Source organism: Dama dama, chromosome 22, assembly GCF_033118175.1.
Source record: "Dama dama isolate Ldn47 chromosome 22, ASM3311817v1, whole genome shotgun sequence".
Lineage (NCBI taxonomy): Eukaryota > Metazoa > Chordata > Mammalia > Artiodactyla > Cervidae > Dama > Dama dama.
In genome coordinates, this window is record NC_083702.1 from 43,392,847 (window position 1) to 43,417,394 (window position 24,548).

The 24,548-nt window shown below is 52.0% G+C and overlaps 2 protein-coding genes across 3 annotated transcripts; one reads left to right on the plus strand and one right to left on the minus strand.

Annotated features, from left to right (window-relative positions):
* Nucleotides 1-4,135: 4,135 nt before the first annotated feature.
* MPST (mercaptopyruvate sulfurtransferase) lies at nt 4,136-16,600 on the minus strand. Of its 2 annotated transcripts, none has more exons than XM_061125300.1 (3): nt 16,487-16,600; nt 8,746-9,367; nt 4,136-5,800 (listed from the first exon to the last, which is right to left on the minus strand). In XM_061125300.1, exons 2-3 carry the CDS (start codon nt 9,338-9,340, stop codon nt 5,502-5,504), a joined length of 894 nt encoding a protein of 297 aa, XP_060981283.1. In that variant the 5' UTR covers nt 9,341-9,367; nt 16,487-16,600; the 3' UTR covers nt 4,136-5,501. The 2 variants fall into 2 exon arrangements, with proteins under 2 accessions (XP_060981283.1, XP_060981282.1); XM_061125299.1 differs by having other exon boundaries at nt 16,396-16,543.
* Nucleotides 16,601-16,743: 143 nt separating this feature from the next.
* TST (thiosulfate sulfurtransferase) lies at nt 16,744-23,959 on the plus strand. The gene is made up of 3 exons (XM_061125301.1): nt 16,744-16,861; nt 17,516-18,131; nt 23,493-23,959. Exons 1-3 carry the CDS (start codon nt 16,766-16,768, stop codon nt 23,789-23,791), a joined length of 1,011 nt encoding a protein of 336 aa, XP_060981284.1. The 5' UTR covers nt 16,744-16,765; the 3' UTR covers nt 23,792-23,959.
* Nucleotides 23,960-24,548: the final 589 nt, after the last annotated feature.

A 24,548-nucleotide genomic window follows, 5' to 3' on the forward strand; every position in this document is an offset into this window, starting at 1 on the left:
GGCCTGGGTGTTGATTGGCTATGGGGACGAGAGGCCAAGTCTGGAGAACTGGCTGCCAGGCAGGTCTGGGCACAGGTGACCCCTGCGTGGTGGCCACGCACTCTGACAGGGGACATGGGCAGAGGAGCAGGGGGAGGGGACTGCAGGCAGTGGACCCCAGTGGGTTGCCGGAGGCCCTGGTTCACCAGTGGTTTAAGCCCTAGAATAGTTGGCATCATCTGGAGAGTGGGCCCACCTAGAAGCAGATGGAGTCTCTGGAGAGCACGATATTAACCAGGATGGACAGTGGTTAAGGACGATCTGGAGATGCAAGGACTCGAGGACGGGAAAGTCACAGCAATTGGGGGCCGTTTAGTTTAGGGGCAAACAGTGCTCATAGTAAAGTGATGAAACAAAGCCACAGAGAGTTCTGGTACCCTCAGAATGCTGTGTCCCACCCCTTGTTAAATTTGGGGGTGCTTAAAATGATAAAGCTTCAGGTGTAGAGAGCAAACATGTGGACACCAAGGGGGAAAGAAAGGGTGGGATGAATTGGGATTGACATATATACACTATTGATATTATGTGTAAAATTGACAACTAATGAGAACCTACTATATAATACAGGGGAATCTACTCAGTACTCCGTGGTGACTTCAATGAGAAGGAAATCCAAAAAAGAGGGGATACATATTGGAGACGGAAATGGCAACCCACTCCAGTATCCTGGCCTGGGAAATCCCACAGACAGAGGAGCCTGGCAGGCTACAGCCCATGGGGTTGCAAAGAGTCAGACACGATTTAGCGACTAAACCACCACCATGTACACATACAGCTGATTCACTCGCTGTACGGCAGAAACACAACATTATAAAGCAACTATACTCCCATAAAAGTTAATTTAAAAAATTATAAAGCTTCAGTTAATCTGAAAATTTCACCTCCTCCCAAATGACTCATTCTCTGTATGTTAAGGATAATAAAGCTCCATCCTTCTTATATAGCTGGGGTTATTTATTTTCAGTGGGAATGACCTACAATAGAAAATGTCTTAGATCATTTGGAGTTCTTCCGTATCTGACACCACATCCACCCTGTATGCAACAGGGCAGTTTGCTCCCATTTTCCAGAAGAGATGACTGAGGCCCCAACTGGGAAGGGTCTGGAAAGCAGACCTTCTGGGGCCTCGAGCAGAGCCAGGACTGAATCAGCACATCACTTCATTATTCAGTCCACTGTGCAGGGTTGGGTTTCCTCAGTGCCATGATCCCTCCAGGCAACAAGCCAGAGAGTGCACAATGCACATATGAGACGAGGTATGCAAACTTCCAATTGTCCCTGACTCAGAGGGGGGTGCTCAGCAAATATTTACCAAGTGGAGAAAACTTTCATCATCCCTGTTATACGATGTTCCAAGTTCCTGGAACATAACGCACTGAGGTAGGATGGGTGCTGGCAGAGGCCGGGACCCTGCGGGGAACAGTTAATTATTCCGGGAGTTCAGACTTCCAAGGCAGGGCTCCAGAAGGCCCTGGGTCTTTCCTAGCCAACTCCTGCAAAGTTAAACCAACTGCAGCTCCAAGAAATCTATAAAGGCACACCTCCATCTCCCTTCTCCCACCCCCGAGAAGGTTACCTCTGAATTTTTCTAGATCCATGGAGAACCTTCCAGGAGGAAAAAGCCCCAGCTCAGATTAGCGGATTCCTTGCTTGTGGGCAGTGATTGGGGAGGGAAGGATGATGGGTCTGGGGTTGGGGGTGGGAGCCTAACCAAATCTCCTTGCTCAAAACTGAGCCTGGATCAAGATACTTGGCCACCTTCCACAAGCTTGCCACATGTATATCCAAACCCTGAGTTCTACTCCCTTCTCCCCTTGATCCTGAAATTGGGAAAACCAACTCAGGTTTTCCTAATCCACCAGAGACGCTCCTATCCTGAGAATTCTAACTCTGTTTAGGCTCCTCTCTCAAAATAGCCGTGTGCCCCTCGGCAAATCACTCAACATCCCTGAGCCTGTCTTTCCACTTGTGAAATGTTATTGTTCAGTAGCTAAGTCATGTCTGATACTGTGACTTCATGGACTGAAGCACACCAAGCTTCTCTGTCCTCCACTGTCTCCTGGAGTTTGCTCAAATTCTTGTCCATCAACTCGGTGATGCTATCTAATCATCTCATCCTGTCATCCCCTTCTCCTCCTGCCTTCAATCTTTCCTAGCATCAGGGTCTTTTCCAACGAGTTGGCTCTTCGCATCAGGTGGCCAAAGTACTGGAGCTTCAGTTTCAGTATCAGTCCTTCCAATGAATATTCAGGGTTGATTTTCTTTAGGATGGACTGGTTTGATCTCCTTGCTGTCCAAGAGACCCTCAAGAGTCTTCTCCAGCACCACAGGTCAAAAACATCAAATCTTTGGCGCTCAGCTTTCTTTATGGTCCAACTCTCACATTCATACATGACTACGGGAAAAACCAGAGCTTTGACTAGATGGACCTTTGTCGGCAAAGTGGTGTCTTTGCTTTTTAACACCTTGTCTAGGTTTATCATAGTTTTTCTTCCAAAGAGCAAGCGGCTTTTAATTTCAGGGCTGTGGTCACTGTTTGCAGTGATTCAGGAGCCCAAGAAAATAAAGTCTGTCACTGTTTCCATTGTTTTCCAATCTACTTGCCATGAAGTGATGGGGGGCCCAAATGCTATTATCTTAGTTTTTTGAATGTTGAGTTTTAAGCCAGCGTTTTCACTCTCCTCTTTCACCTTCATCAAAAGGCTCTTGTGAAATGAGTCTGTTGTAAAATAGATCATTTCACCATTTCTCTCTAAAAATATACACTGGGCCAGTTTCTCCATCCTAGCTGGGAGGCTTTTACAGGGCTGGAACATAATTTTCATACTTGCATTCCCTTCCCCCAATGCTGGAAGGACAGGAGACACTCAATGTGCTGATAAAGTAAGTCTTTTACAAAATAACAGTAACACTGGATATTGACTCTGTGCCTGCCACCAACCTAAACAGTTGCTATGGATTCTCTCATTGAATCCCCATGTTGCTGAATGAAGGTATGATTACACTCATTTTGAAAGTGAAGAAACTGGGACTTCCCTGGTGGTCCAGTGGTGAAGACTCCACAAGTCAAATGCAGGGGGGTGTGGGTTCAATCCCTGGTGGGAGAACAGATCCTACGTGTGGCTCACAACAAAAATAAATAGACAATTAAAAAGAAAAAGATGGGGGCTTCCCTGGTGGCTTGGTGGCAAAGAATCTTCCTGCCAGTGCAGGAGACACCAGTTCGATCCCTAGTCGGGGAAGTGTGACACAACTACAGAGCCCACACTCTAGAACCCTGGAGCTGCAACTACTGAAGCCTTTGAGCCCTAAAGCCTGTGCTCCATAAGAAGAGAAGCCACTGTGATGAGAAGCCCATGCGCCGCAACTAGAGAAAACATGTGCAGCAACGAAGACCCAGCATAGCCAAAAATAAATAAAATTTTAACAGCAACAACAAAAGATGAAGAAACTGAGGCTCAAAGGGGCTCAGCCTTGTGTCCAAGGTCAGGCAGCCTTGCATGGGGCAGGGGAACCGGAAGCCAGATCAGACCTCATGTGTGTTTGCCAGCAAACCCAACTCCTTGAAGAGGCAGGGACATTTTTAAGAGAGAAAACGAGGTTTGTCTGAAACCAGCTGGAAAGGAAGATTCCTGAACTGTTAAATTCGGCCCCCAGGGGGAAGGGTTTATGATGGGGAGATGGGGGTTCCCTCCATGTGGAGATCCCGGTCTATATTGGTCCTGACTGCTGTCACCAAGTACAGCCATTGCTCCTACAGCACTGGTGCTCAACTAGAGGGTTGTTTTTGCCTCTTGAGGGACATTTGGCCTTATCTGGAGACATTTCTTTTTCTCACAACTGGTTGGTGCTGCTGGCATCTCATGGGCAGAGGCCACAAATACTGCTAAACATCCTCTGATGCCCAGGATGGCTCTTACAACGAAAGATTATCCAGCCCACATGTCAGTTGTCCCAAGATTTGAGAAGCCCTGAGCTATGAAGATAAGGCTCAGGGCTGGGCTCTTGGCCAGGTCCTTGTCTGAAATCCTTTCTTTGAAAGTACATATTATTCCCATTTTATAAGTATGAAAGTTGAGGCTCAGAGAGGTGGGACTTACTTTAGACCTTTTATTCAGAAAACCAGGATTCTGTCCCATTGGTTCCCCACCATCCCTGTGGACTAGGGAGAGAAGACTCAGTCAGAGGTGAAAAAAAAAGTAAATTCAGAGTCAGAAAATCTGGATCTGGTTCCAGCTGTGTCGTGAGTTCATCATGTGAGCTTGAGTAAGTCACTGTCCCTTCTTTTTTTTTTTTCCTTCTGGAGGTGCCCCCAGTACTGGCTGACACCTGGGCCTTTGCTACCAAGAGATGCCTCAGGGGCTGTTAGATGCCTGGGGGAGGGGTCACCCAGGTTACAACAGGGGGCACCTGGGGCCTTCTGATACCCATGTCCATCCTTGCACAAAGAACAAACATGGAGGGAGAAGAATAGATTCCTTACCCTTGAGAAGCCTGGGGGATAAGGGTTCTTTCTCCTTGAGCAGAAAGGATCAAACCCCCTCATATTGCCCACCCCCAGGTAGCCCCAAAGGCAAGGCTCCAAGGGTGGCTCTTAGAGTCTAGAACTAGATTCCCCTCTAATTTGACTAAACTCTGCCCTTCTCCAAAACATCCTGGCTGGGCTGGAATGGGCCTCCTCAGTGTGGTACAGCCTCCTATTAAGTTCTGGAACCATCTGTCTTGAGATGTATTACTTACCCATGGTGAGGGGCCAGCTTTGGGTGGGACTCCAGACATAGCACAGCAGATTCACCTTAAATAACCCAGAAGCCAGAAGGGAGACCCCAGTAAAGATCCCCTGGAGAGGGGAATGGCTACCTACTCCAGTATTCTTGCCTGGGGGATTCCATGGATAGAGGAGCCTGGCAGGCTACATACAGTCCATGAGGTTGCAGAGAGTCAGACACTGCTGAGTGCCTAACACATCCATTCATTCACATAGCAAAAGAAGTAGAAGACAGCTGTCAGGAAGACACTCGGTCTCAGGACTGGAAGGCCTCTCGGGCCCCAGCACCGCTCAGAAGGCAGAAGGGACACCATCCTCAAGATGCTCTGGCTCCGTGGAGCTCCCAAGCTGGGCATGTTGGAGCTGTCAGCCCAGGAGCCGAGGAGAGCTGAGGCAGCCCCGCAGTCAGAAGGGTTTAGCACTTGACTGTTTTATTTCTACAACAGAAGGGAAGTGGGGCTCCAGTTTAGCACCACGAGGGCAGCTCCCCTCCCCCTGTGCCCGCTGCCTCCTTCTCTGCTGCCTCCACTGGGAGCCCACAAGTCCACAGAGTTCCTGGCCTCTGGGATGTTGCCCCAGGTACCACCTGAGTTGGAGGAAGAAACACTGCCCTGGTCAGAGCAGAGTCGGAACCACCGGGCTGGGAACCGCTGGTGGCTGGGTGTCACCCAAGCTTCCTGTGTCCCGCCACGCCTCAGTGGGTCTTCCCCCGGCCCTCGGAGATGACGTCCTCGGGTTGGGCACGCATGTACCACTCCACCCAGGAGCCGTCGTAGATGGGTACATCTGGCTTGCCGCAGAGGTAGGCCCCCAGGGCCACATGGCAGGCTGTGACGCCGGAGCCGCACGTGGCCACCAGGGGCAGGGACAGGTCCACCTTCTTGTCCTGGAAGAGGCGGCGGATCTCCTCGGGGCTCTTCTCCAGGCCGTCCTCGGTCAGGAAGTCCGTGAAGGGGATGTTGATAGTGCCAGGGATGTGGCCGGGCTCGATGCCTGCAACAGGAGAGCAGGAGGCAGGGAACAAACATTTGTACAAGGGTGGTAGGAATGGCCCCTGTGGGACTGAGAACCTTCCATGCAGCCACGCTGCTACCCTCTCTAAGCATCATCTCTGGTAGGCCACACCACCAGGAAACCCCGGTAGCCACTGTCTACAGGAATCTGTTTTACAGGAGAGCTGAGGTTCGCTGCTGTCCAGTGTCACACATCTAGTGAATTGCTGCCTGGGATCTGAACCCAAGACTCAGACTCCACAGAAGCCACACTCCTGCCCCAGGTTTCCTGAAGACTGACTGTGCTGACAATTAGAGGAAGTTCTAGGTAAATGGATGCTGGCATACTTGTTATTTGCATGTGTGCATGCTCAGTAGCTTCTGTCACGTCCAACTCTCTGCAACCCCATGGACTGTAGCCCACCAGGCTCCTCTGTCCATAGGATTCTCCAGGCAAGAATACTGGAGTGGGTTGCCACTTCCTTCTCCAGGGATGATGGGTGTTACTAAAAGGCCCTCGTGGGTGGCATGGAGATACATCACATATCGTAAATAACAGTAATACACAGTAACAGGAATCACTGTAGCTGACCTTACTGAGGGTTTACTTTGTGCTAGGAGCCCCTCAGCTGTATTTCCCCCTTTAATCCTTGCTCTAATACTATGGGAAAGCATAGACAAGGAGATTGAGGCACACGGAACAGACTGGCCCAAGCTAGTTGGAGCAGAGAGGCCCCAGAGCCTGTGCTGCCAAGCAGGATCCACTGCCTGGGAGGGGGAGGGGCAGGGAAGCTTCTCTGAGGAAGCCCTGAAGGCTGAATAAGATTTAACCAGGTGGAAGGGTCTGGGTGATAGAAGCTGAGAGCATCCCAGGCAAAGGGCATCAAGCAGGCTAGGTCTCAGGCTGTGGAGGGGGGACAAAGGGGACGCTGATATTCTCCACTGATTTAGGTGGAGCCTGTACACACATTAGCTTGTTTACCTTGACAACAGGCCAGCTGGGCATTTATCCTTATCTTCCATTTTATGAATGAGTGAGCACCATGGAGGTAAGCATTAAGCACCCCTATAAAGACCCACAGCCAGGGAAGCACACATTAATTATCCCACTTCCCGTTTCTCAAGTGCATCCTGTATGTGCAAACACAGAACTAAGTGCTTAACACACATGCTCTCATTTAACCCTCACTGCATCCTTTAAGCTCCATGTTCTGCCCTGACTTGACCCACGCAGAAGCTGCAGTTCAGAGACGAGGTGACCTGCCTGGTGTCACACAGCTAGTGCAAGCCGGGGAGGGCTCTGAACCCAGGCCTGGCTCTGGCTCACTGCCCTACATTGCTCCATCTCCCCCACCCCCACCCAGGGGCTAAGCTGAAGGCATCCCTATTAGGCTGAACCATCTCAAACTGCCACTAACTTAGGTTCAAAAAAGCTTGGCCATCAGCAGTTTCCCACAGTCATGTCTACACAGCTCTGCAGGGTTCCCTGTGTTGGGGCCTTGTGAACTCACCAAACCTCTCTGGATTCCATCCAGCTGCTGGGTGAGTCTTCAGGATGCACTAGGAGCATGGATGGTCCTTGCCCTCAGATTACCCTAACAGTGCTAGGACAGGGTGAGCCCAAGCTGCTCTAGAAAAAGCAGCTCCAGCCAGCCCTGATTCAGGGGTAGCGGGATCCATTCAGGGAGAGCTTCCCAGAGGAAGTGGCAACTTCCCTGCGCCCTCAAAGCAGACATGAGAGAAACGACTGGGGGATTACTGGTTGTTCAGTGCAGTTAAAGGTACTGCACTGGGGTTCAACGCCTGGCTGCCTCCTGAGATCTGGGAAAAGGTGGCCCTTCTAAGGCTCCACATCCCCTTCTATATGAGAAGAGCACCCGTCTCGAGGGATCTTTTTTTTTTTTTGGCTGTGCTGGGTCGTCGATGCAGCACAGGGGCTTCTCTTGTTGCAGAGAACAGGCTCTCTAGTTGTGGCTCAGGCTTAGTTGCCCTGCAGCTCCCCAATCAGGGATCGAACCCATGTGCCCTGCATTGGAAGGCAGATTTTTAACCACTGGACCACCACAGAAAGAAGGAAACGGCAACCCCCCCTCCAGTATTCTTGCCTGAAGAATCCCAGGGACAGAGAGGCCTGGTGGGCTACAGTCCATGGGGTCACAAAAGAGTCAAGACACGACTCACCGGCTAAACCACCACCAGGGAAGTCCTCTTGTGAGATCATTAAAAAGCTCACACCAAAGTGGTTATTGATCCACCTGCTTTGTGGGAACCCCTTCCCAACCCTGCTCCTTACAGACGGGGACGTGAAGCCTTAGAATGGCCACCTCTCCCTAGATCTCAGGAAGCAGCCAGATGTTGAACTCCGTGGGGAACCCAGCCCATGTGGGAGAGGCCCTGCCCCAACCAAGGCCAGCAACCACCCTCTCTATTCAGCTTCTGCTCCAATCTGGGGCAGCAATCTCTCTACTTGAGGCTCCTCAGTCCTGCTCTCTGCTAGCCTTTGGCCCCTCTGGCGACTTTCACTTTCCACTTTCTCTCTCCTCTTTCCTGGCTCCATCATCCTCAGAGATGGTGGTAGACCTGATCAAGCACCATCTATTTGGGGCTTTCCCCCAACTGGGCCTGTCCCCTCCTCCCATGTGGCAGTGACCCCCATCCATAGTACTGGGAGGGGGCTGTTTGAACTCTCACACTTATACAGGGCATTTTGGGTTTCCAACTAGTTTGGGGGTGGAGGCGGGGCAAATATTATTGCCTCCACTTTAGAATAAAGCCCAGTGAGACGACAAGAAACTGAATCTCAGCCGGCACCCCCACGCTGTGGGGTGAATCTCAGCTGGCACCCCACCACCCCACCCTTAAAGGCAAGAGTGAGGTGAGGGCAGTGCTCAGGGCGTGCCTGACCCCGCGACCCAGGGACTCCTGGGCGCTTCGCGCATCGGTTACCGTCTCGGGGCTCGGGCTCCGTGCCCCGGAAGCGGCCGGCGGCGCGGGCATCCACCACCTGGAAGCGCCGGGATTCAATGTTCTCCTTAATGTCCTCGTACGTCTTGATGTAGGCCGGGTCCAGCACCGCGTGGAACTCTGCGGGTTCCGGACAGCTCTTGCCCGAGCTCAGCGGGAGGCCCTGGCGCAGCCAGTTGCGGAGGCCACCGTCGAGCAGAGATACGGTGCGGTGGCCGAACACGCGGAACATCCACCAGACGCGCGGCGCCGCGTAGAGGCCCTGATCGCTGGCGTCGTAGACCACCACGTGGGTGGCGGTGCCCACGCCCAGGCGGCCCACGTACTCTGAGAACTGCGCTGCGCTGGGCAGCATGTGGTCATAGGGCGACGTGCGGTCGCTGCACTGGTCGATGTCAAAGAAGGCGGCGCCCGGGATGTGGCGCTCCTCGAACTCGCGGCGCGCGTCGCGGCCCAGCTTGGCCAGGTACCAAGAGGCATCGAGCAGCCGCAGGGGCTGCGCGGCCGGTGGGGCCCGGAGTGTCTCGGCCACCCACTGCGCTGACACGAGCGCGCGGAAGAGCTGCTTCGAGGCCATGGCGGTGGCAACAGTGGGGCTGCAGGCCTGGGCGACAAGGAGGAGGTCAGGAGGATATTAAGGAAGAGGCCAGTGGCCCAGGGGCAGAGGGCGGGGTCCAGGGCCGGAGGGCGCAGTTGAGCCTAGGGAGGGCAAAGTCCAGGGAACGCGGAAAACCAGCGGTGGTGAACCCAAGATACAGACTTAGATCACGGGGAACCTCCCTTCCCTTGCCCTGCTAAGCCTGGGATATGTACACAGAGCAATCAGCAGAATGACCATGACCCCTTAGAGGGAGCAAGGCGATGGCTCTCACCATTGCTTGAGGCGGGGTGTATAGGGAGAGAGCCCAATTAGGAGAAGGCCCTGCTGGCTTCCCAGGTGGCCCTAGTGGTAAAGAACCCACCTGCCAATGCAGGAGACATAAGAGACTTGAGTTCTATCCTTGGTTTGGCAAGATCCTCTGCAGAAGGGCATGGCAACCTATTCCAGTACTGTTGCCTGCAGAATCCCATGGACAGAGGAGCCTGGTGGGCTACAGTCCATACATAGGGTCGCAGAGTCGTACAGGACTGAAGCGACTTAGCACGCAAGCTCCTGGCACTTTAAGGCAAGTAGGGGCAAAGTCTTAGCCCCTCCCTAAGGTGCAGCTCAGCTTTGCTTGCAATCAACCAAGATCCCAGGTGGAATTCACCCATTCATGAAATATTTACGTAAACAGCCTCAGGGGACTAGCAACTGGAATTAGTAAATTAATCCTCCTTCAATTCAGTTCACTCAATCTGTCCGTGTCCAACTCTTTGTGACCCCATGGACTGCAGCACAACATGCTTCCCTATCCATCACCAGCTCTCAGAGCTTGGTCAAACTTATGTCCATCAAGTTGGTGATGCCATCCAACCATCTCATCCCCACGTGTGCTTTAATCCTCACAACACCTTACAACACTGCAGGACACAGGATAGGCTCTCAGTTATTTATGAGTAACCTCAAGAAGGTTGGTATTCTTCTCATTGTTTCCTGGAGGGGACACTGAAGTTCACAGAAGTGCACTAAAGACCAAGGTCAACAGCAAAGAAGTGGTGGTATTTCCAGGCTTCACAGCAACTGCCAGGCAGTTCAACAAAGTCTGATTTCACCCTTTGAGTTTCCTCTCGGGCTTTGCTGGCCTGCAATGCAGGAGACTGGGGTTCAATCTCCCGGGGAAGATCCTCTGGAGAAGGAAATGTCAACCCACTCCAATATGCGTGTCTGGAGAATTCCACAGACAGAGGAGTCTGGTGGGCTACAGTCCATGGGATCGCAAACAGTTGGACACGACTGAGTGGCTAACTTTCTTCCTCTCTGGAAACAGCGATTAGAGCCTCACTCCCCACCCTCTTCTCTCCCTTGCAGGCCAGCAGTTCTGAGTATAGCAGTTTACCAGCCCACCATGACAAGTCAGCTCACAGCCTTCCAGGGCCAGGCTCCAAATGTGTGGATGCCCTAGGTGCCTTTGGGCAGGTTAGAGAAAGGTGCCCCTTCTGCCAGGCAGAGGCACAGTCTCCACCAGAGCACGTGGCTGGGTGAGTGGAGTGTGAGCTGCAGGTCAGCCCCACCCACTGCCTTGGCTGTGTACCCCCCAGTGCAGGGTGCAACCTTGCATCCATTCCAAGCAGCCCTGCCACGAAGGGGAAGGGGATGGGTAGAGAATGGAGCATTTTGTGGAGTGCCCCTGCAGGCCACGTACTAAGCAACACAGTCTTCAGCAGTCACTGGGTGGGGTTGCCTGTTTCTGAATAAGACCACTGGTGGTTAGAGATAAAAATGCCTTGCTCTAGTCACAGAGCTGGTCAGGGGCAGCCTCAAGATTTACAATTGGGTTGTAATTTCTGAGGCTAAAGCTTCCCAACCTGAAGGTCAATGATGACCAGGGCCTCGTGTGTCCACAGTGTGATATCTGGTGCCCAGTCCCTCCCTCAGTCTCGGTACAGCCTGGCTTTTAGGAACCATGCTGCCCATGTGACCAGGCCCTGGGAGTTAGCAGCCACAGGCCTGCTCAAGAGAATGTAATTGCAGGACTTCCCTGGTGGTCCCGTGGTTAAGAATCTGCCTGCTGATGCAGGGAACACGGGTTCAATCCCAGGTCTAGGGAAATCCCACATGCTCATGCTGTGGGGCAACTAAGCCGGTGTGCCGCAACTACTGAGCCGGTGCTCTAGAGCCCACGAGCCACACTCCTGAGCCTGAGTGCTGCATCCGCTTGAAGCCCGCATGCACCAGAGATGGTGCTCCACAAGAGAAGTCACCACAGTGAGAAGCCTGAGCACAACAAAGAATAGCCCCCGTTTGCTGCAACTGGAGAAAACCTGCGTGCAGCAACGAAGACCCAGTGCTGCCAAGAAGAGAGAAAAGAGACACAACATAACTGTAGAAAGTCTGGAGTTCAGTGGGAGCAGAGGGGGCACACTAGCTCAGCCTGAGGTGTGAAGGTGGGGGGAAGGGAAAATCCAAGCTGATTTGTTCAGGGTGCGGCTGCCAGAGCCTTTGCCTAAGGGGTGATCCCAGTGCCTGTGGGTTACACTGCACTATGATTGTTGAGGGATTCGGCAGGCCTGTACCTGGTGTTGGAGAAGACTCTTGAGAGTCCCTTGGACTGCAAGGAGATCCAACCAGTCCATCCTAAAGGAAATCAGTCCTGGGTTTTCACTGGAAGGACTGATGTTGAAACTGAAACTCCAATACTTTGGCCACCTGATGCGAAGAGCTGACTCATTTGAAAAACCCTAATGTCGGGAAAGATTGAAGGCAGGAGAAGGGGATGACAGAGGATGAGATGGTTAGATGGCATCACCGACTCAATGGACATGAGTTTGGGTAAACTCTGGGAGTTGGTGATGGACAGGGAGGCCTTGCAAAGAGTCAGAGACAACTGAGTGACTGAACTGAACTGAACTGAACTACCTGAAGACCCCATTGTGAACCACAGTAGCCCCTCCTCACTCCTCATTATTGAGGGTCCTTGGTTTTTTCCCCAGGGATCTATTTAGAGTGGAAAGAACACTGACTTGGGAGCCAGAGCCCCTCCAAAGTCAGTGCCAGTCCCATGCCCCTCTTAACTAGGTGTATGCTGGGTGGGCATGTGAGGCACCCAGCACCATTTCCATTTCTTATAATTGAGCTTCCAATCTTCACCTCTTAATGGTGAAAATTAAATAGTGGACATCAAGTGTTAGTCACTCAGTCATGTCTGACTCTTTGTGGCCCCATGGACTTTAGCCATTAGGCTCCTCTGTCTATGGAATTCTCTAGGCAATAATAATGGAGTGAGTTGCCATTTCCTTCTCCAGGGAATCTTCCTGACCCAGGGATCGAACCCAGGTCTCCTGCATTGGAGGCAGATTCTTTACCAACTGAGCCACGAGGGAAGCCCAAATGAACATCAAAGCACCACCATAATGCCTTGCACATGGCTGGTTTTAATAATCGTTAAAGACAGCTTCATAAAAATCCCATTATTTCTTCAAAGCTACTCTCATGGGTTGCCTCTGATCCATCGTCAGCAAGTCTAGAATCGGAACTTCAGAGGTCTGAGGTCATCCTGCCACACACACACACACACACACTCACACTCCCTATGCTGGATTGGCAGTTCCCATGAAGGACTGTAGGAGGTAGAGGAAGTTTTGGGAGAGCCGGCCGTGTGTGTCACTGAAGGGTGTGGACCAGGTTCCGATGTGCTTGGGCACGCATGGATGGCTGTAGGTGGGGCTGCTCCGGGAGTCAAGGACCCCCAGCCAAACAGGACAGCCCCAGGCCTATCTCCCGGGTGCACACTGTGCTAGGGGAGGTGTAAGCGCCAGGCTGCCATCTGGGATGGGCCCTGGAATAGCAGGGTCCAGTCAGACTCGACCTTCTATAAGGGCTTCCCTGATCTTGTACGTCTGGCCCCCTCTCTCCCTTGACTGCAAAGCACAAAGCTCAGAGAATTCCCTGGGTAAATGCTTATCAAAGTATGAATTTTTGCAACTTTCCGTGAGACTATCATTGTTTCAACATAAAAAGATTTTTTTCCAAGGGGGATGAGAAAAGCACTCCAAGCATACATAATAGCATATAAAAAACTGAGTATAGGGCGGGTAGGGGTGTCCCAATAGCTTGAAAGAAGCAGTTGTTAGATTTTCAAGAATTAAGCCAACTGGTTGTTAAACACAGCCATTATTAAAAATTAAATTATATTCACTTATAATGAAATAGGTTAAGGACAAAGGCAGTTTTTTTGTTTTTGTTTTTTAAATATGTAACTTCAGGGATGAACAAGTAAACAAAAGCAGCCTCTGCCACGTGGGCTTCAGATTCAGGATTAACAAATGGCATGGCCTCAATGTCACCGTGAGCCCCTGGGCAACTCTTTTCCAAGTCTTTAAAGAAGTTTCTGAGCATTTCCCCTGAAATCAGGAACAAGAAAAGGGTGCCCACTCTCACCACTACTATTCAACATAGTATTGGAAGTTTTGGCCACAGCAATCAGAGCAGGAAAAGAAGTAAAAGGAATCCAGATAGGAAAAGAAGAAGTGAAACTCTTGCTGTGTGCAGATGACATGATCCTCTACATAGAAAACCCTAAAGACTCTACCAGAAAATCAGTAGAGCTAATCAATGAATACAGTAAAGTTGCAGGCTATAAAATTAACACACAGAAATCCCTTGCATTCCTATACACTAACAATGAGAAAACAGAAAGAGAAATTAAGGAAACAATATCATTCACCATTGCAACAAAAAGAATAAAATACTTAGGAGTATATCGACCTAAAGAAACAAAAGACCTATACATAGAAAACTATAAAACACTGATGAAAGAAATCAAAGAGGACACAAATAGATGGAGAAATATACCGTGTTCATGGATTAGAAGAATCAATATTGTCAAAATGGCTATACTACCCAAAGCAATCTATAGATTCAATGCAATCCCTATCAAGCTACCAACAGTATTTTTCACAGAACTAGAACAAATAATTTTACAATTTGTATGGAAATACAAAAAAACCTTGAATAGCCAAAGCAATCTTGAGAAAGAAGAATGGAACTGGAGGAATCAATCTGCCTGACTTCAGGCTCTACTACAAAGCCACAGTCATCAAGACACTATAGTACTGGCACAAAGACAGAAATATAGATCAATGGAAGAAAATAGAAAGCCCAGAGATAAATCCATGAACCTATGGACACATTATCTTCGACAAAGGAGGCAAGAATATACAATGGAAAAAAGACAACCTCTTTAACAAGTGGTGCTGGGAAAACTGGTCAACCACTTGTAAAAGAATGAAACTAGAACACTTCCTAACACCATACACAAAAATAAACTCAAAATGGATTAAAGATCTAAATGCAAGACCAGAAACTATAAAACTCCTAGAGAAGAACATAGGCAAAACACTCTCCAACATAAATCACAGCAGGATCCTCTATGACCCACCTCCTAGAATATTGGAAATAAAAGCAAAAATAAACAAATGGGACCTAATTAAACTTAAAAGCTTTTGCACAATGAATGAAACTATAAGCAAGGTGAAAAGACAGCCTTCAGATTGGGAGAAAATAATAGCAAACAAAGCAACAGACAAAGGATTAATCTCAAAAATACACAAGCAACTCCTGCAGCTCAATTCCAGAAAAATAAATCACCCAATCAAAAAATGAGCCAAAGAACTAAACAGACATTTCTCCAAAGAAGACATACAGATGGCTAACAAACCCATGAAAAGATGCTCAACATCACTCATTATCAGAGAAATGGAAATCAAAACCACAATGAGGTACCATCTCACGCTGGTCAGAATGGCTGCTATCCAAAAGTCTACAAGCAATAAATGCTGGAGAGGGTGTGGAGAAAAGGGAAACTTCTTACACTGTTGGTGGGAATGCAAACTAGTACAGCCGCTATGGAGAACAGTGTGGAGATTCCTTAAAAAACTGGAATTAGAACTTCCATATGACCCAGCAATCCCACTTCTGGTCATACACACCGAGGAAACCAGATCTGAAAGAGACACGTGCACCCCAATGTTCATCGAAGCACTGTTTATAATAGCCAGGACATGGAAGCATCCTAGATGCCCATCAGCAGACGAATGGATAAGGAAGCTGTGGTACATATACACCATGGAATATTACTCAGCCATTAAAAAGAATTCATTTGAATCAGTTCTAATGAGTTGGATGAAACTGGAGCCCATTATACAGAGTGAAGTAAGCCAGAAAGATAAAGACCAATACAGTATACTAACGCATATATATGGAATTTAGAAAGATGGTAACGATAACCCTACATGCAAAACAGAAAAAGAGACACAGATGTACAGAACAGACTTTTAGACTCTGTGGGAGAAGGCGAGGGTGGGATGTTTCGCGAGAACAGCATCGAAACATGTATATTATCTAGGGTGAAACAGATCACCAGCCCAGGCTGGATGCCTGAGACAAGTGCTCGGGCCTGGTGCACTGGGAAGACCCAGAGGAATTGAGTGGAGAGGGAGGTGGGACGGGGGATTGGGATGGGCAATACATGTAAATCCATGGCTGATTCATGTCAATGTATGACAAAACCCACTACAATATTGTAAAGTAATTAGCCTCCAACTAATAAAAATAAATGGAAAAAAAAAAAAGTTTCTGGCCTACTCCCAGGGTTGTTATGGGAAGTAAGTGAGCCATAGGAGTCCCCAGTAAAGCGCCTCAGCAAGCAGGCCTTGACAAATGTTAGTTTGGTTTCACTCCAGCAAGTTCTTTGCCAGTTTGTCCTCCTGGAGCCTGTGGGTCAGCTGGCCTTCTCTCGGTCAGGGTTTATTAGTCCTCCTCCCTGTCACCAGGTGACAACCCCCTCCCCCTGCCACCTACCCCGACCCCACCCAGCGGGCCGCCCCCCAGCAGCCGCGGACAGCCGTCCTTGGGGTGAAGGCAGGGGTGCGTCTTCCCTCCTAGACTGCGGCCCCTTGCTCCGCTCAGGCCCCTCGGGCGAGCCGCACGCTGCGCACACCGACGATCGGCCTCCCCCTAAAGAAAGGCAAGAGCCACGCTTCAGCAGTTACCGGAGTCTCGGGCTCTCGGCTTCCGGGTTCGGCCATTGACCTCGAGCAGAGATCCCCCTCCCCTCGGCAGTCCCCTCCTCCCGCCACAAACCTGCTACGGGCCAAAGGGAGGAGACTCCGGCACAGCCCACCGCCCGGGCCACTGGGAGCCTCGGCTGCCGGCGCCTTCCACTGGCCGGGCCGCGGGGGGGGACGCCCGCGCCGCCGAGCCGCGCCCCGCGCCGCCCCCTGCGGTCCGGCTTCCTCCCCGGGTCACGGCGGGTTCGAGACGCGCAGCGAGCCCGGGGACTGGCCGGGGGAGGGCGCGGCGCGGGGCGGGGACGCATGGAGTGGCGGGCGGCGCACGATCCCCCCCGCGGGCGGCGGCGCGATGGTGTGGGCCGGCCGGGGAGTTGCAGGCTCCGGGTTTGAACCTGCCAACTTCTCCAGCGGGCAGGGGCAAGCGCCAGGGCGGCGGCGAGGGCGAGTGAGTGCGGCGGGGTGGGGCTGCGGTAGGCGCCCGGGCCGCCGGCCAAACTACCTGCGACCCTGGGGAGGGTCCCGGTGGCGAGAGCGGGGCGGGGGTGCCCCGGGAACCCTGGACCCAACTGGAGCAGACGGCACCGGGCTGGGCCGGACTTGGGCATTTAGGAGGCGGGCGACCCCAGGTTGCTGAGAGGCTGCAGGAAGGTTTGCGAGGCGAGAGGCGCGGATGAGGGCGACTGCGGGCCTCCAGCGGACCCTTTCCCATACGCCCACTCCCCTACGCTCCCAGGAAGGGGTCTCTAAGCCCAAGATGCATTCTCCTCCCATCTTGGACATCTTTTCGCTGCTCCTGGAGAATCCTGAGGGAGAGTATAGTAGCTTCTAGGGCCAGACACCCTCCCAGCCAGCTCCTCGATCCCCGACCCTCTCGCTCCACCCACTTCTGCGCGGGCGGGGGACGCAGGGAGCGGCGGAAGCTGGCTTTCCCTAGGGAATCTGCAAACCTAACCCACTGCACACCCCAACCCTGCCGGGTTGCCATAAACACGACACCCCTAGGGGAGTGCAGTGGGGGAAAAGCTCCTCCTCCCAGGCCCCAGCCCACTGCACGGACAGTCCTCACGCCGGTCTCTTTCCTGGTTCCCACCCGCGCCAGGTGCCACGGAGAGCTGACACCATGGTTCAGCAGGTGCTCTACCGAGCGCTGGTCTCCACCAGGTGGCTGGCGGAGTCCGTCCGGGCTGGCAAGCTGGGCCCTGGCCTTCGGGTGCTGGATGCGTCCTGGTACTCGCCGGGCACCCGCGAGGCCCGCAAGGAATACCTGGAGCGCCATGTGCCCGGCGCCTCCTTCTTTGACATAGAGGAGTGTCGGGACAAGGCCTCGCCCTACGAGGTGATGCTGCCCAGCGAGGCGGGCTTCGCCGACTACGTGGGCAGTCTGGGCATCAGCAACGACACGCATGTGGTGGTGTACGATGGTGACGACCTGGGCAGCTTCTATGCGCCGCGGGTCTGGTGGATGTTCCGTGTGTTTGGCCACCGCACCGTGTCCGTGCTCAATGGTGGCTTCCGGAACTGGCTGAAGGAGGGCCACCCAGTGACATCTGAGCCCTCACGCCCAGAGCCAGCCGTCTTTAAAGCCACGCTGAACCGCTCCCTGCTCAAGACCTACGAGCAGGTGCTGGAGAACCTAGAATCAAAGAGGTTCCAGCTGGTGGATTCACGGGCCCAAGGGCGATACCTGGGCACACAGCCGGAGCCAGATGCAGTAGGTAGGTGCCCCGTGGGGGGATGGTCCCTGGGGAGCAATGCTCATGGAGAGATGGGGAGTAGGATGTCTGGGACCCTCTCCAGGTTTTGCCCTCAGCAGCCCCCAGGAGGGCCTCTGTCTTTCCATCTGTAAAATGAAAGGGGAGAGCCCAACCTAAAGGTTTTTCCAGCTGTGATGCATGGTAATGGACACATGCCTTCCCGTAGCCACATGCAAAGGCACAACCGAATATCTGTGTGGAGTGGCATCAGCAGAGGTAACTGACAACATATCCACCTGCATCCATGCCCACGCACTAGCTCCCCAACATGCTCAATAGCATCCATGAGCCACACAAATACCGCTGTACAGAAGTCTCCTCTGGACCCCGTGAGTTCTTCAGAAATTCTTAGCAACATGAACAATGCTATTTCCCAGCACTCCCTCCCTCTTCCAGCTCTCCCAGACCCCCTGACCTTCCTTAGGTTGCTTGCTTAGCTCAGTGGCAGAGTCCAGAGTTGAACCCAGTACTGCCTAGTTTCAAACCAGGATGCACCACCGTCCTGCCTCACCCTCACCTCCTGGGGCCAGCAGGGAGCCCCTTTGCCAGGCATCTCTAAGGATATGGCTCGTGAGTCCCCTTCTGTAGACAAAGAGGGAGGGTTCTACACTGGTGGAAGTTGGGGTGGGGTGAGTCTCAGAACTGCATTCTAGAACCTCCTAACAGGACCACAGAGGTCTTGCCATCACCCTCCTCCTGGACACCTCCGGTGGCCGGGACCTCACTGCTCTCAGGGCGCAGGATGGCCTGGGGGTGCTGCAGCGCTGTCCTCAGGAAACCTCTGTGGAATCCACCTCCTGTGCAACATTTGGACTAACTTGTTGAAAAGTCTCTTCCTTTTTGTGCCTCTGTGAAGAGCATTGTGAAAGCCATTCCAACACTCTTAGAACTGGAGGCTATGAAAGGTCACCTCTCCGCTCAGAGGGGAGGCTGTGGTACACAGAGGAAGGAGTGTGTCAAGGCCACTTGGGTAGTTAGAGGCAGAACCAGGAAGGCACAGAACTCTGCCCTCCCTGCCATAGCTTTCTCTAGGACTGTGTTTTTCCTGCCCAACTTGTTCTCTGAAGGTCTGAAGTTGAAGATTCAAGTTTGTTTAGCTGCTGGCACCAGCTCCTGCAACCCCCTCCTGGCCTTGGTTCAAGGCACCTTCCATTCCTTGGCACTTGAGATGCCACTGCAGGGAGGAGAGGTGAAATTGTTTCTCTAGCTATCCCCCAGCTTGCCCTGAAGCAAACAGAATAAATGAGAGGAGGGCGTAGAAATGCCAGATTCGGCCTCCGTTTTCCCACTTTAGAGATGAGGAAACTGAGGCTCAGAGAGGGGGAAAAGCCAGCTGCTGCAGGTAGGACCTCCTGCAAGCCCCCGATTCTAAAGTCCTGGCTCCTCTCTTGTAGCCAGCTTGTCCCCTCCAGTTCCCATCTGGAGACCAAGGAGCACAGGCCCCAGTTTGAATCCTGCTCCTCCTTTATGCTGGGACCTCAGTCAGTTCATTGCTCAGCCTGTGTTCCCTTATAAAATGAAAAGAGTAATGCCAGCCCTACCCACCTGGCTATGTATTTATTAAACAGCAATGGCTGGAGGTACTTTGAAAAGGATGAAGAAAAGTGCAAAGCCTGGGGCTATCTGTAAAGCCTCCTGTATAAGACATTAGGCACATGAGGCTCTGCTGAGCTCATGGGATCAGGGAGGCACCCCATGGGCTCAGCCATCCAGATATAACACCCAGGGGAGTATGGGTGGCAGCCCTGGGTGTCCCTGGAAGGATTGACCCCCAAGAGGAGCTGGAAGCAGGGCCTTAGAAACCCCACAGCCACTTTCTGCCCATTTCAGGCAAGCAACCTCCCACCTGGCCTCAGCTATGTGCTCCCAGTGCCTTTGGTCCTGTTTGTAAGAGGAGAAAAGTGAGAGTCAGACAGACCTGAGTTTGCATCCTTGTGTGGAACTTAGGTGTGGCCTCAGGCCTGTCCCTTCACCTCTCAACCCTCCTATTGAATGCCATCACTGACCTTATAGGAGGAGCCTTAGGGAACGGGCGAGAACAGAGTTGGGAGTTGATCCAGCTCAGTATCTTTATAAACCTTATTCTCTTTTCCTTCTCTCTGCTTGGAAGGAAGTGGGGTCCATGAGGGTCAAGAGGGAGAATATTGACCCCTTAATGCATACTGTTATTTGCCGGACCCTTTATATACATTCTCCCCTGGGCAACTGCAGCAGCCTAGCAGGGGAGACAGGTGGGGGTTCCAAGTGGTCCCACTTTACAGGTAGGGAAAGGAAGCAGAAACTTCTGCAGTGAGACACTGAGGCCAAGACTTGACCCCAGTCACAGGATCAAAATGGGGTTATTTCCCAAGGCCACTGCTGTGTCAATAAGCACGGGGTGGTCATGGCTCCAAAGCGTTGCTTCATATTGCTTCATGGGGTCATGTGACTTCTGCCTGTGTGTCTTCCCAGGGCTGCGGACTGGGGTAGGATGGGGTAGGGGGTGCCAAGTTGACTCCCAGCAGGTAGGGCTGGGGGCTGCCTGCGCTGGCTTCCTTGGTGTCTTTAGGAGGAAAGCAAGATAGAGCTACTCAGGTTTTCCTGGCCTTGAAAGCCCACACCTATCAGTGACCTGCGGGATGCTAACTTGCCAACTGGACTTCCATCTTCTTGGCCAAAGCTGGAACACCAAGTCCCAGACCTCTGAACTGGTCATCACGAAAGGTCATCTCAGCTGCTCTTTCTAGGAAGGCTCAGGGTAGTCAGAGTGCACAGGCTTTGAGGCTGAACACACCTGTGTGCACATCACACCTGTGCTGTGTGTCATGGGGCGAGTTACCTCACCTCTCTGAGCCTGGGCCCCCCGTGAGTGCCAGGAAGCCCATCTGTATGGTGTGCGGACTGAGGAAAAGTTCTTCAGATAAGCTGTCTGGGTGCCTGATGCCAGAGGTTTGGCCTGGTGGCTGGGGAGATAGCCACAAGCCTTCAGCTGAAGCTGGGCCTGGAGGAACAGCAGGAGTCCTTGCCCCTGGGTGCAAAGTGCCTTTCCCCTAGTTGGCTGGTCTCCGAGGTTCTCCAGCCAAGTTCATCCCAGCCCTCCCCCTACGCAGGCAGCCAGTTTCTGCTCATTTAAATTCCTCCGACAGGCCCTGAGCACTGGCTGGCAGAAAGGGAGGGCCTCCAACTCCTGAGGCTTGCCCAGGGTGGGGGCCAGAGTCTACAGAACACCCTCTCCACCCCTACTACCACTTTTTTTACTCAGAATAGGTGCCTTTTCTGTAATTAGAAAAAAAAACAATAAAGCTGTTTCATCAGGGATGGGTGGAAAGAAATGAAACAGCATTCAGGACTCAATAAACGCTGGTGTTTTTTTTAATGTACTTCATCCAGCCCACTACCTGGGTATGGAACCTTTTTTTTTTTTTTTTTTTTTGCCTGCATGGGATTTCAGTTCTCTGACCAGGGCCCCAGCAATTAAAGCCCAGAATCCTAACCACTAGGCTACCAGAGAGCTCCCTGAGACATTTTAAGTTGGTTTCTTGGAAAAGAACACCCTTGGAGCCAACAGACCAATTGTGCCTCATCGGTACGGTCAGTTCACATCAGATCTCAGATCAAAATTTCCAGACAAAAGGATGAAATCACAACAGGAATAAAGTGTTAGTCGCCCAGTCATGACTCTTTGCAACCCCATTTACTGTAGCCCTCCAGGCTCCTCTGTCCATGGAATTTCCCAGGCAAGAATACTCAACCCATAAATCACTATAATTTAGTAAGTCAGGACATCTATAGTCAATCAAAGGAACTCTTGACTGGGCCAGCAACATGGCCCAGAGAATTTCAAATTCTCTTTGGCCTTGAGGTGAGGAGAACAGGACACTATTGGCATGATTGCCCTCCTCCTGGGTGCCCAGGTTGTTAAGGGCTTTTATCTGCGGAAGCTGACTTCCCCACAAGCCTGTGAGATAGGTGTGGTTAGCTCCCCATTTCCCAGGTGGAAAACTGAGGCTCAGACCTCCAGGGCACAGCTGCCTTCACGCTGCCCCAGGCTGTGCCCTGGTTTCCCTGGTCAGATCTGCCTCTCACGCTGCTGCCCACCTGGTCCTGCCCCACAGTCTGAGTTAAGCAGGGGCTGTGGGAGACAAGGAGGCCCCACCCCCAGTGGGCACTCCAGTCTGCCACGGTGTGGGGCGCTTGAGGAAGAGGAGTGACCAGGGCCACGCTGGGGGCTGGACCTTGGCCTTGGCCTTGCACGTGGCATCAGCTCAGCCATGGCCGAGTTCCATTTGCCCCACATGATGGTTATTCTGAAGCCCAGACTTGGCCGAGGGGCCTGACTAGGTGTAGAGAAGTTTCTGGAATGGACCCTGGAGCTAGCCTAAACCCCCATTCTGCTTCTGTCAAAGCCTCTCAGAGTTGCTAGGAAGGTCCTCAAGGGACCACAGGGCCCCCACGCTCACCTGCCCCCCATGGTAGGTGGGAAAGTGATGGAGAAGCAGCAGCACCTGAGGGCAGTGAGCCGATTGAGATAGTCGGTGCTTTACCCTTGACAGCAGCCCTTCCCGTGTTACTCATGGGGACACAGGCTCAGAGAGGTGGGGCCTCTCCTCTGCTTAAGGTCACTCCTCGGTAAGTGGCAGAGCTGGGATTTGAACTTCCATCTAATAACAGATCACAGGCTCTTTACACACTGTGGGCTTGACAGGAAAACCAGGGGACTCGGCACAATCCTGGCCCTGCCTTCACCTCGCTGTGTTGCCTCGGGCTAGTCTCTTCACTTTGTCAAGCAGCAGTGTACTCATCTGTAAAATAGAGCAACGTTATATTTAGTGAATCGTGGTTATATATTTAAACTCTATCTTCCTTGCTAGACTGTAATCTCCCTGAGAGCATGGTCTGTGTCTCCCCTTCACCCATGTTCTTAGCAATTAGCACACCCCATAGCATTTACATTCCTCATCCCATTTGCTCTTCTCCACAGCCCTATATTATAGGAATGTAACACTGAGCCCATTTGACAGATGAGAAAACTGAGGTTCAGAGAGGTGAAGCAATTTGCCCAAGATAAAGGTTAGTAGATGGTAGAGCCGAAACTCCTCCCTGTCCTCTCAAGCAGGTAGAACATACCTATATTAGGTAGATTTGATGGGGGTTGGGAGTGGTGGTCATGAGCACTGGATGTAGCTAAGGCTGGAATAAATTGAGCTCTGAGAAAGGCAAGGACGTTATTTTTTGTTTGCAAAGCTCTCTATACTCATAACCATTTGATTCCGACCTCCAGGCCCACTCCCCCCCACCCCCTGTGCTGCTCCTAACCCTGTCCTGTCCTCTGCCTTCACCCAGGACTGGACTCAGGTCACATCCAAGGCTCAGTCAACATGCCTTTCATGGACTTCCTGACAGAGGATGGCTTTGAAAAGAGCCCGGAGGAGCTCCGTGCCATGTTCGAGGCCAAGAAGGTGGACCTCGCAAAGCCCCTCATTGCCACATGCCGGAAGGGTGTCACTGCCTGCCACATTGCCCTGGCCGCTTACCTCTGTGGCAAGCCCGATGTGGCCATCTACGATGGCTCCTGGTTTGAGTGGTTCCATCGGGCCCCCCCGGAGACCCGGGTGTCCCAGGGGAAGGGTGGGAAGGCCTGAGTGGTGGCCTCTTCTCCCCTTGCCCACAACTCCTGCCGGTGGAGTGATCCGGCATGGCCTGCAGCTAATCTTTTCCTCCTCAGCCAGGGAAAAGACAAGTTTTTAGAATTAATGTGTAGAGTGCTCCTTTCCCCAACAACACTGGAATAAACTTGGCCTTTTCAAGTAGCTGTGTGTGCCTCTTTCTCCCTGGTTCCATCCTTGCCCTGTACTTCCTTCTCTTTCAAATTCCTTAGAACCTACCAAGAAAGGAAATGTCACAGCAGCCCCCACACTGGGGATACCACTTTATTATTTAGTTTTGGCAAAAGAAGTTGCCTGTTGATGCCTGTCACATGCAGCACATGGGGACGTTACCTGGAAAGGGCATCAGTAAGCCAGAAAGAGGGTGAGCCCCAGGCTTGCTGGGGGCCACCCCTTCCTGCTGTGGGTCCAGCCCTGTGGGAGGAAGGGGTGGAAGAGAAGAAAACTGGTCTTCCACTTGAAATGAGTGTTCAGAGCGGTGTCCAACAGGCCCTGGGGCCTTTCAGAAGTGGTGATGCTCAGATGATGCTCAATGAACCCAATGTTCACTGCAGCATGCCTTACAACAAGCAAGACATCGAAGTAACCTAAATGTCCATCAACAGATGAATGGATACAGAAGATGTGGTACGTATTACATATCCAATGGAATATTGCTAAACCATAAAAAAGAATGAGATAATGCCATTTGTAGCAACATGGAGGGCCTAGAGATTATCATACTAAGTGAGGT

What these genes read in the sequence shown, in the direction of transcription:
- MPST (XM_061125299.1), bottom strand. Translation starts at nt 16,431, where the DNA reads ATGGCCGAACCCGGAAGCCGAGAGCCCGAGACTCCG. An exon ending in GCCGAGAGCCCGAGACTCCG is followed by an intron (nt 9,368 to 16,395) that starts GTAACTGCTGAA and finishes CTTGTCGCCCAG; the next exon opens with GCCTGCAGCCCCACTGTTGC. An exon ending in GGAGCCCGAGCCCCGAGACG is followed by an intron (nt 5,801 to 8,745) that starts GTAACCGATGCG and finishes CTCCTGTTGCAG; the next exon opens with GCATCGAGCCCGGCCACATC.
- TST (XM_061125301.1), top strand. Translation starts at nt 16,766, where the DNA reads ATGGTGTGGGCCGGCCGGGGAGTTGCAGGCTCCGGGTTTGAACCTGCC. An exon ending in CAGGGCGGCGGCGAGGGCGA is followed by an intron (nt 16,862 to 17,515) that starts GTGAGTGCGGCG and finishes CACCCGCGCCAG; the next exon opens with GTGCCACGGAGAGCTGACAC. An exon ending in GCCGGAGCCAGATGCAGTAG is followed by an intron (nt 18,132 to 23,492) that starts GTAGGTGCCCCG and finishes GCCTTCACCCAG; the next exon opens with GACTGGACTCAGGTCACATC.